General features: G+C 34.6%; 1 protein-coding gene across 4 annotated transcripts in view; it reads left to right on the top strand.

The window, feature by feature from the left end:
• Positions 1 to 12,170, top strand: part of STXBP5L (syntaxin binding protein 5L) — a 374,922-nt gene that overhangs the window by 274,995 nt on the left and 87,757 nt on the right. For all 4 annotated transcript variants that reach the window (XM_066240760.1, XM_066240762.1, XM_066240761.1 and 1 more), the window contains one exon: positions 6,494 to 6,559. In XM_066240760.1, coding sequence (XP_066096857.1) covers positions 6,494 to 6,559 — 66 coding nt within the window. The remainder of the gene's footprint in view (positions 1 to 6,493; positions 6,560 to 12,170) is intronic.

Here is a 12,170-nt window from a genome sequence, read left to right on the forward strand (position 1 = left end):
TTATAATGAATTATAAAGAACTGAAATCAAGCAGAATATGTTTTCTGATCAGAAAACAAATTATAAGCCAGTAACAGAACTATGTCTTAAAATTCCCAAATGCATATTTGAAAATTAATAATAGCTCATGCAGCCTGACCAGGTTCAAAACCCTAAGGCCACTGGCTTCAGCATGGGCTCATCCACTTGAGTGTGGGGTCACCAGCTTGACTATGGGACTATGGACATGATCCCATTTTCGGTGGCTTAAGCCCGAGGTCACTAGCTTGAGCAAAGGGTCACTGGCTTGGATGGAGGCCCCCCACTCTAGTCAAGGTACATATGAGAAAGCAATCAATGAAAAACTGAGGTGCCACAACTATGAGTTGATGCTTTTCATCTCTCTCCCTTCCTGTCTGTCTGTCCCTGTCTGTCCCTCTCTCTCACTAAAAAAAGGGGAAAAAATAGCCCATGGCTTAAAAAAAAATCCTAAGAAAATTTTGAAAATATTTTTAATTGAGTGAAAGTATAAACAAGACATATCAAAATTTGTGAGAGGTTGCTAAAGTAGTGCTTAAAGGATATTTAGAACATCAGATGCTTATATTAGAAAAATAGATTTCAAATTAATACATCAAAATTTCTTTGTTAAGATGCTAAAAAAAAAAAGAATGTAACCCAAAGTAAAAAAAAAGGAAGAAATATAGATCAAAACTCAGTGAAATAGAGGGAAAACAATAGAGTAGATTAACAAAACAACAAAATATCTTCAAAAAAGATTACAAAGATTTATAAAACCCTAGCAAGGCTGATCAAGAAAGAAGAAAAAACACAACCAATACCAAGAATAAAAAACAGAGTGTAACTATGGCTACAGACATTTAAAAAATAAAGTTTATAAACAACTGTATGCCTATAAATTGATGGTATAGATGTAATTTAGAGATTTAAAAATTACAAAAACTGACATCAAACACACCAGAAAATAAAAATAGCTTTCTATCTTTAAAAAATTATTTTCCATGCAAAATCAAATACCCACAAAAGACAAAACTTCAGGCTTCAAATGCCTTCACTGATTAATTCTATCAAACATTTAAGGAAGAAATAAAATTAATCTCATTCAGACAATTTCTATGGAATAGAAGAAAGAGGGAACTCATCCTAACTGGTTATCTGAGGCCAGCACAATGTTGAAAACCAAAAGATCTACTGAAACTTGGTAAAAAGTGAGAGTCTGTGGCACTGAGCCACGATTTGCTCTATACCTGTCCTGTCTTCAGGTTGCCAGCATTTCTCATCCCCTTCAACACCAAGTTGAAAAGGCCAGATTCTTGGTGACTGTGACCAAGAAGTTAGAGGTTCCCTTCCCCTGCCAATTCCCTGCTCACAGGACAGATCTACCCAAGGTATAGCAACCCCAAAATACTGAGACCCTGATTGTTACCACACTCACTTGGTCAGAAGGCAGAGGTTTCATGCCAGAAAAGTCAAGCTGAGAAGACCAGATGTTCCCAGCCCTGCTATGGCCCAGACTGGTGGCTAAGAGTTTTGCCCAAAGGACAAAGCAGTGTACAAGGACAGTAAACTCTCAAGCTCTTCCCAAAGGAACTAGCTTTATTTGAAATACAATTTTGGGAAGTTCAAGCCTAAAATACCCTCAAAACTATGAAGTATTAGGTGGAAATCAAGTAAGATAGCTTCTCTAAATTACGAGCAGCCAGCTAGACCACAGGTGAGCTGGTTCACTAGGGAGAACCAAGGAAGACACAGCTAAGACTCTTCCTGGGATTTGAACAAATCCAGTAGCTTTAAATATGACTCCTACCCAAATTTAATTGGATTAGAATAGAGCAATCAGCTGGCTGTGATTGTGAAACCTTACAGATGGATGTGATATAAACAGAGGTGAACAACAAAGACATCAAGGAAAGAAACAGTCAGCCTGACCTGTGGTGGCGCAGTGGATAAAGCGTTGACCTGGAAATGCTGAGGTCGCCGGTTCAAAACCCTGGGCTTGCCTGATCAAGGCACATATGGGAGTTGATGCTTCCAGCTCCTCCCCCCGTATCTCTCCTCTTTCTCCCTCTCTCACTCTCTCTGTCTCTCTCCCTCTCTCTCTCCTCTCTAAAATGAATAAATAAATAAATAATTTTTAAAAAAGTAAAAAAAAAAAAAGGAAAGAAACAGTCAAAGAGAATTCTTCTATAACTACTGTCATCGCAGGATGACTATATTTACACTCTGAGAAACAGCTTCAAAGTCTTCACAATGTAAGGGAAATAAACCTAACAAAAATAGTCTAGCCAAGTCACTAAACAAGTAAACAATCAACAATAAGAATTAGAGAGGGTGATAGGAAGCAGTAATCAGTATCCAGAATTGCCAAAATGTCTAGTTACTGACATTAGTAGATATGAGACATGCAAATAAACAGAAAAGTGTCATTCGTTCACAGAAAAAAATAAGGCAAGATAAATTGCCTCTAACAGGATCCAGACATTGACTTTAATGATGACCTTATGGAAGCTATTAAAAATCTGTTTAAAGAAAAGACACCATGCTTAAAGAAATAAGGGACACTGTGATGATTGTGTCTCATCAAATAGAAAATATCAACAAAGAAATGGAAGTTATAAAAAGAACTATAACTTAAATGAACTGTCTTTCATGATACATAAGAATTAACTCAAAGTGAATTAAACATTTGAACATAAGACTTGAAACCATAAAAATCCTAGAAAAAAAACATAAGCAGTAAGATCCTTGACATGGATGTTGATTATTTTTGGATTTGACATCTAAAGCAAAGGGAACAAAAACAAAAATAAAGAAGTGGGACAAAAATAAACAAACTAAAAAGCTTCTGTTCAGCAAAGGAAACTGTCAACAAAATGAAAAGGAAATCTGAATGGGGGAAAACATTTGCAAATTATGTATCTGATAAGGGATTAATATACCAAATATATAAAGAATTCATAAAACTCAATAGCAAAAATGTCAAATTTGATTTTAAAGAGGGAAGAGGATCTGAATAGACTTTTTTTCCTAAGAAGACACATCCCTAGCTGACAGGTACATGAAAAGATGCTCAATATCACTAATCGTCAAGGAAATGAAAAATTAAAAAAAAAACCCACAATGAAATATTACTTCATACCTATTAGAATGGCAATTATCAAAAAAATAAGACATAACAAATATTCAGAAGATGAAGAGAAAGGGGAACTCTTATGCACTGCTGATATTAGTGTAAATTGATGCAGCCACTATGGAAGACAGAATGGAGATTCCTCAAAAAATTAAAAATAGAACTACCCTATGATCCAGCAATTTCACTTTTGGATATCTATGCAAAGAAAACAAAAACACTAACTCAAAAAGATATATGCACCCCCATGTTTATTGAAACATTCACAATAGGCAAGATATGGAAACAACTTAAGTGTAAATCAATGAATAATTGGGTAAAGAAAATGTGGTATATATACATCATAGAATATCATTCACCCACAAAAAAGAAAGTGTGCTATTTGTAACATCAATGGACCTTGAGGGCATTATGCTAAATGAAATAAATCATACAGAGAAAGACAAATACCATATTATATAACTTAAATGTGGAATCTAAACACAGCAGCAACAAAACCTCAAGCCTATAGTTGTAGAGAACAGAGTGATGATTGCCATGGTTGGGGTTTGAAGATAGATGGGTGAAATGAATAAAAGGAGAGGTCAAGGAAAACAATGGAAATTCTGGTGTTGAAAAGTACAGTAAGTAAAAAAAAAATCACTAAAGGGACTCAACAGATTTGAACTGGCAGAAATAATCAGCAACTTAAAAGGTAAATTGATAAGAGACTATGCATTATGAAGAACAGAAAGAAAATAAGAAAAATTAACAAACCCTCTGAGAAGTGTGGGATAACTTAAGTGTACTAACATATCCATAAAAAGAGTAGCAGAAGGAAGGAAGGAAGAAGCAGAAAAATATTTAAAGAGATAATGCTGAAAACTTGAAATTTGATGGAAAAAAATGTATACATCGAAGAAGTTCAGTGAACTACAAGGAGGAAAACTATAAAGATATCCACACCAATACACACCACAGTAAAAATGCTGGAAAACAGTGAGAAAATCTTGAAAGCAGTAAGAGGAAAATGACTTGTCATATACAAGGGAATTCCAATCAGATTAGCAGCTCATAAGAAACAATGGAAGCCAGAAGACAGTGGTATAACATATTATTCGAAATGCACAACAGAAAACCTATCAAGCAATAATCTTATATCCAGTAAAACTATCTTTTAAAAATTTAGGTGAAATAAAGACATTCCAAGATAAACAAAAAAGTGAATTTGTTGTAAGCAGAGCCACCTTACAAGAAATATTAAAGAAAGTGACCCTGGATGATAATTTGAATCTACACAAAAAAGAACACTGCTAAAGTAATTATATAGTTTTAAAATAATAATGTAAATGCACATTTCTTCTCTTAACTGATTTAAAAAAGCAATTTATAAAATATGTGTAAAATTATTGAACCTATATATAATGTATAAAAATGTAATAATAGCACAATGGATGAGGTGGGTGGAAGCAAAGTTGTACTTGAGTAAATAGATGACTCCAAATGTGTAGATATACTATAACAAATGAAGAGAACCTGAAATGGCAAAATGTATAAAGTAATAATTATAACAATAATTATAGGACTTGTAACACATATGGATGTAATATGTATACCAAAAATAGTTCATAAAGGGGAAAGAAGAAATAGAACTATAAAAGGTTAACATTTCTATATCCCACTAATATTAAGTTAGTACACATCTGCAGTACATTCTGATAAAATATACATATTAAACCTTTGAATAACCAGAAAAAACTTCAAAGAAAAATTATAATAGAAATATTACTTAATGCCAAACAAAGTAGTAAAGGAGGATAACCAAAAGTAAAATGAGAGGTGTAATCTAACTGTATCATTAACATAATTAAATATGGATAGATTAAACAATCCTTTAAAAATATAGAGGTTGTCAACCAGACTTTTTTTTAAAAATTGAGATCTAGCCTGACCAGGCGATGCCTCAGTGGATAGAGCGTTGGACTGGGAGCGGAGGACCTGGGTTTGAGACCCTGAGGTCGCCAACTTGAGTGCGGGCTCATCTGGTTTGAGCAAAGCTCACCAGCTTGAACCCAAGGTCACTGGCTCAAGCAAGGTGTCACTCGGTCTCGTGAAGGCCCACGGCACATATGAGAAAGCAATCAATGGACAACTAAAGAACCGCAACGAAGAATTGATGTTTCTCATCTCTCTCCTTTCCTGTCTGTCTGTCCCTATCTGTCCCTCTCTCTGACTCTGTCTCTGCCACACACAAAAAAAAATTTAGATCTAATTCTATGCTTAACAAAGGTGACACAAAAAGATACAAATAGGTTGAAAGTAAAAGGATGGGAAAAGATCATGCAAACAGCAGCCATAAGAAAGCTGGAGTAGCTATGTTAATATCACACAAAACAGAGTTTAAAGCAAAAATGTTACTAGAAATAGAAAAGCACATGTAAAATGACAAAATAGTCAATCCATCTAAAAGATATAATAATTATAGATAAATATGCACATAACAATGAAGCTACAGAATACATGAAGCAAAACCTGATGAGTCAAGTGAAGTAATAGACAATTGAGCAGTAATTATTGAAAATTATAATATTCTACTTTTAATAATGATACAAGTAGGCAGAAGACCAAAAAGAAAATACAAATCTTGAAAAATGCCATACACAAGACCTCTATACAGAAATCTACAAAATATTGCAGAAAGGAAAAAAATCCTTTAAATGGAAGGGAATATCATATGCATGGATTACAAGACTCCATATTAAGATTCTTTGTCTAACAAATTTATTTATACATTTATCACATCCTATTGTATAAAAATATAGTGTATCTTTTCTGTAGAAATTGGAAGACTGACTCTAAAATTTATATAGAAATACAAAGAATCTAGAATAAGTAAAATACTCTTGGAAAAGAATAAAGTTGGAGAATTTCACTATCTGATTTCAAAATGTACTAAAAACCTACATTAATTAGATAATGTGGCAATCAAAAAAAAATATATATATATGTATGTATATATACCAGTGATTACAGAATAGAGAATCCAGAAATGGACCCACAGGAAAGTAGAGGGATGAGAAAGGTGAGGGGAAATAAAAGTCAATATTAGTGTTCTAACTTTGCACAGCGATATATGGTTCTAGACTTGGTGTGGAGATCACATTAAAAATAGATGTCAACCACTATGTTGTACACCTGAAACTAATATATTTTATGCCATCTATATTTTAACTTTAAAAATTAATACATATTATTATAACATGAGCATAGAAAAGTAGTTTTCACAGGGGAAAATGCCTTTTAAAACTTATAGGAATTAAGAAATAAGAATTATCTACAAAGTATTAGCAAAATTTATCTCATTTTATGTTATTTTATTTTCAGGTTTAACTGAGCTGAATGACAGTCAAGTTTCCCTGGAACTGGAACGCTGCAAGTCTCCCACTTCAGGTAAACATTAAGTGGTATTTTTCAGGCGTCTGGTAATTCACTTCAGTAATCTGCTTTATTTTCTAATTTTTGAATGTAAAATTCATTATTTTAGTAAAGGGGTAATTTAGTTTCTGAAATTTAACCATAAGCAAATTTGATTCCAAAATTAAATTGAAATAAATATTTTTTAAATTTTTATTTAGAAAGTTAAATTTAACAGGGTGACATTCATCAATAAGAGTACATAGGTTTCAGGTAAATATTTCTATAGCATTTGAACTGTTTATGTTGTATACCCATCACTCAAATTCAAATCATTTTCTGTCACCTTATATTTTCCCTCTTTATACCCTACACTCCACACCCCCTCCCCCACAGCCCCTTCACCCTGGTAACCACTTCACTTTTATCTATGTCCATGAGTTATATATCCCACCTATGAGTGAAATCATACAGTTCTTAGCTTTTTCTGATTTATTTCACTCAGTATAAGGTTCTCAAGGTCCATCCATGTTGTCGTAAATGTCACTATGTCATCATTTGTTATAGCTGTGTAGTATTCCATTGTATATATATTTATGTACCACATATTCTTTATCCAATTCTCTATCAAGGGACACTTTGGTTGTTTCCATGTCTTGGCCACTATGAATAATGCTGTGATGAACTTGGGGGTGCATGTGTCTTTGTGCACCAATGTTTTCAAATTTTGGGGGTAGATACCCAGTAGAGGTATTGCTGGGTCATATGGTAATTCTATTCTTATTCTTTTTTGGAACCACCATACTTTACTTTCTTCAATAATGGTTGTACTAATTTTCATTCCTTCCAGCAATGAATAAGAGTTCCTTTTTCTCCACAGCCTCTCCAACACTTGTTATTACCTGTCTTGTTAATAATAGCCAATCTAACAGGTGTGAGGTGGTATCTCATTATAGTTTTGATTTGCATTTTTCAAATGCTAGTGAAAATGAGCATCTTTTCATATATCTGTTGCCCATTTGTATGTCCTCTTGAAAGAAGTGTTTGTTTACGTCCTCTCCCCATTTTTTTTCCCCGAAGCTGGAAACAGGGAGGCAGTCAGACAGACTCCCGCATGCACCCGGTTTTCTATGGTTCCATATAAACCTGGTAATTTTTTGTTCTATGTTTTTTAAAAATGACATTGGGATTTTGATGGAGATTGCATTAAATTTGTATATTGCTTTCAGTAATATGACCATTGTTACTATGTTGATTCTTCCAATCCATTAACATGGAATATTTTTTTTATTTTATTGTATCTTTTTCAATTTCTTTTAATAATGTTTTGTACTTTTCAGTATATAGGTCCTTCACAACTTATTGTTGAGTTTATTCCTAGGTAATTTACTTTTTTTGTTGCAATTGTAAAAGGAATTTTTGGTTTTAGTTCATTTTCCAATATTTTATTATTGGCATATAGGAAAGCAGTGGACTTTTGTATATTGATTTTGTATCCTGCAACTTTACCATTTTGGTTTTTTGTTTCTAATCGTTTTTTGGTGAAGTCTTTGGGATTTTCTATATACAGGATTATGTCATCTGCAAAAAGTAATATCTCTACTTCTTTTTTCCCAATATGAATACCTTTTATTTCTTTCTCTTGCCTGATTGCTTTGGCTAGCACATCCAGAATTATGTTGAATAAGAGTGGAGAGAGTGGGCAGCCTTGTCTTTTTCCTGATTTTAGAGGAAAAGGCTTCATTTTTCACCATTTAGTATAATATTAGCTGATGGCTTGTCATATATAGCCTTTATAATATTGAGGTACTTTCCTTCTGATTTTATTGAGCGTTTTACACATAAAGGGATGTCGTATATTATTGAATGCCTTTTCTGCATCTATTGATAATATCATATGATATTTGTTCTTTATTTTGTTGATGTAGTGCAGGGGTCTCAAACTCGCGGCCTGCCCACCAATTTTGTGCGGCTCGCAGACTAATCAAACTTCGTGGATTAGTCTGCAGGCCAGTCTGCGGGCCGCACAAAATTGGTGGGTGGACCGCGAGTTTGAGACCCCTGATGTAGTGTATTACATTGGTCAATTTCTTTTTTTTTTTTTTTTTGTATTTTTCTGAAGCTGGAAACGGGGAGAGACAGTCAGATAGACTCCCGCACGCGCCCGACCAGGATCCACCCGGTACGCCCACCAGGGGCTACGCTCTGCCCACCAGGGGGCGATGCTCTGCCCCTCTGGGGCGTCGCTCTGCCGCAACCAGAGCCACTCTAGTGCCTGGGGCAGAGGCCAAGGAGCCATCCCCAGTGCCCGGGCCATCTTTGCTCCAATGGAGCCTTGGCTGCAGGAGGGGAAGAGAGAGACAGAGAGGAAGGAGGGGGGGTGGAGAAGCAAATGGGCGCTTCTCCTGTGTGCCCTGCCCGGGAATCAATCCCGGGTCCCCCGCACGCCAGGCCGACGCTCTACCACTGAGCCAACGGGCCAGGGCCACATTGGTCAATTTCTGTATGTTGAACTATCCTTGCACTCCAGGAGTGAATTCCACTTGATCATGGTGTATTATTTTTTTAATGTGGTGTTGTATTTGATTTTATAGTATTTTGTTTAGGATTTTTGTATCTGTATTTATTAGAGATAATGGTCTGTGGTTTTCTTTTTTTGTTGTTGTCCTTGCCAGATTTTGGTATGAGGGTTATATTTGCATCATAAAATGGGTTAGGGAATATTGCTTCTTCTTCTACTTTTTCGAAGACTTTGAGAAGGATAGGTACCAAATCTTTGAATGGTTGGAAGAATTCCCTAGTGTAGTCAGTTGGTCCTGGCCTCTTGGTTTTTGGGAGGTTTTGATTGCTATTTCTCTGTCCTTCCTGCTTATAGGTCTATTTAGCTTTTCCATTTCTTTGTGGCTCAGTCTAGGAAGATTGTATAGCTCTTGGAATTAATCAATTTCTTCTAAGCTGTTGAATTTGGTGGCATATAGTCTTTCACATTATTCTACTATGATCCTTTGTATATCTATGATGTCTGTGGTAATGTCTCCTCTTTCGTTTCATATTTTATTTATATGAATCGTTCCTCTTATTTCCTTAGTGAGTCTAGCCAGTGGTTTGTTGATTTTATTGATATTTTCAAAGAATCAGCTCTTTGTTGTAATAATTTTTTCTATACTTCTTTTGTTCTCTATTTCATTTAGTTCTACTCTAATTTTTACTGTTTTGTTTTTTTCTACTGACTGTGGGGTTGCCTTTGTTCTACTTTCTCTAGTTCCTTAAGATGTGATGTTAGGTTGTTACTTGGGATCTCTCTTGTTTTTTGATATATACTTGTAATGCTATAAGCTTTCCTCTTATGACTGTTTTTGCTGAATCCCAGAAATTTTGATATATTGTGTTGTCATTTTCATTTTTTGTATATATCTTTTGATCTCTGCTTTTATTTTTTCTTTGACCTAGTCATTTTTTAGAAGTATGTTGTTCAATTTTCACATTTTTGTGGGTTTCTCTACTTTTTTTTGCAGTTAAATTTTAATTTTGAGGCCTTATGGTCAGAAAATATGCTTGGTATAATTTAAATCTTCCTGAATTTATTGATGTTAGTTTTGTGGCCCAGAATATGGTTTGTCCTTGAGAATGTTCCATGTACACTGGAGAAGAATGTATAACCTGATGTTTTGGGATAAAATATCCTGTAAATATCTATTATGTCCATTTAGTCTAGTGTTTCATTTAAGGCTGGTATTTCTTTTCTTTTTTTAAAATATTTTATTAATTTTAATTTATTGTGTTAACATGAATTCAAGTATCCCACTCAATATAACTCCCTCACCCTCACTCCCTTGTCCCCCATTGCCCTCCCTTCCCTTTGGGATTTGCTGTACCATTATCTGTATCTGTGTGTTATGTATATATAATTTCACTAATCCCTTCACCTTCTCTGATCCTATCCCATTATCCCCCTTCCCTCTGACAGCTGTCCCGCTGCTTTCTGTGACCCCCACCTCTGCCTCTATTCCATTCCTCAGTTCACTTTGTTCATTAGATTCCACATATAAGTGAGATTATATGATATTTGTCTTTCTCTGCCTGGCTTATTTCACTTAGCATAATAATCTCCAAGTCTATCTATGTCATTACATAGGGTAAGATTTTCTTCTTTTTCATGAAGGCTAATATTTATTGATTGCTTATCTGTTTGGATGATCTATCTAAAGCTGTCAGTGGTGTGTTGAGTTCTCCAAGTATGATTGCATTTTTGTCTGCTTCTATAGTTAGATCAGTTAGTCAATGTCTTATAGATATTGATGCTCCCTGGTCCCGTGCCTTTATATTAAGAAGAATTATGTCTTCTTGATACAATGTCACCTTTATCATTAAGAAATCTTTATCTTTGTCTTTGATTACCTTTTTTCTCTTGAAGTCAGCATTCTCAGATATGAGTATGGCTACATCTGCTTTTCTTTGGATATCATTAGCATGGAGAATTGTTTTCCAATCTTTCATTTTGAATCTACTTTTGTCCTTGCAGCTTACATGTGTTTATTGAAGGCAGTTTACAATTGGGTTTTGCTTTTTGATCCAATCTTCTATTATGTGCCTCTTTATTGGTGAGTTCAGACCATGTACATTCAGTGTAATTATTGATATTTGAGGATTTCCTATAGCCACTTTATGTTTTGTTTTCTGGGAGCTCTGTGTCTTGTTTGGTTTTTCTTTTTTATGTTTCTGTCAGTTGTTTTTGTTTGAGGGTATTCCATACTTCTTTCCCAGGTTTCTTTTTTTTCTTTAAGCTGTGCATTTCAGTAGTCACTTTTTCACAAGTGGTTACCATTAGGTTATTAAGAGAAAAATGTTCATATGTACAAGAATCCTTTGTCTTATGAGTACTTCTGCATTCCATTCTCCTTTCCTACTGTAGATCTTTATCTTCTTCCCTTTTATGCTATTGTGACAGATTATCCTTGTTTTTAATTGTGACCTTGTTAGAGCTTTTACCTATAGTTTTGATTTGTTTTGTTCTTTGTGGCTGTTCAATGAACCCCTTTGAGTATTTATTGAAGTGGGGGTTTTCTGGCGATAAATTCACTCAAATTTTGTATGTCTGTAAAATTTTCAATTTCTCCTTCATATTTGAAGGATAATTTTGATGGATATAGTATTCTTGGCTGGTAATTCCTCTCTTTCAGTACTTTGAATGTTTGGGTTCTCTCTCTTCTGGTTTATAGAGTTTCTGCTGAGAAGTTTGATGATAACCTTATGGACCTTCCTTTATATGTTGTGTACTTCTTTTCCCTAGCTGCCCTGAGGATTCTTTCCTTGTCATTGATTTTTGACAATTTTATTATTATGTGTTTGGAGAAGTTCTGTTTGGGTTGAGGTAACTCAGTGTTTTGTTTGCTTCTTTGATTCAAGGCTGTAACATTTGTAATGCGCTTGAGAAATTCTCATCCACTATTTGAATAGGCTCTCCATTTCCTTCTTTCTCTCCTCTTCTTCTGATATACCCATTATTTTTATATTGTTCTTTCTGATGGAGTCAGACAATTCTTGTAGAGCTCTCTCAGTTTTTTTTAATTCATGAGTCTCTCTCTTCTTTTTTCTGTAGCATCTCTAGTTTCCTGTCTTCAGTGTCACTGATTTTTTTTTCTGTCTG

Source organism: Saccopteryx bilineata, chromosome 8 (genome assembly GCF_036850765.1).
Source record: "Saccopteryx bilineata isolate mSacBil1 chromosome 8, mSacBil1_pri_phased_curated, whole genome shotgun sequence".
Classification (NCBI taxonomy): Eukaryota; Metazoa; Chordata; class Mammalia; order Chiroptera; family Emballonuridae; genus Saccopteryx; species Saccopteryx bilineata.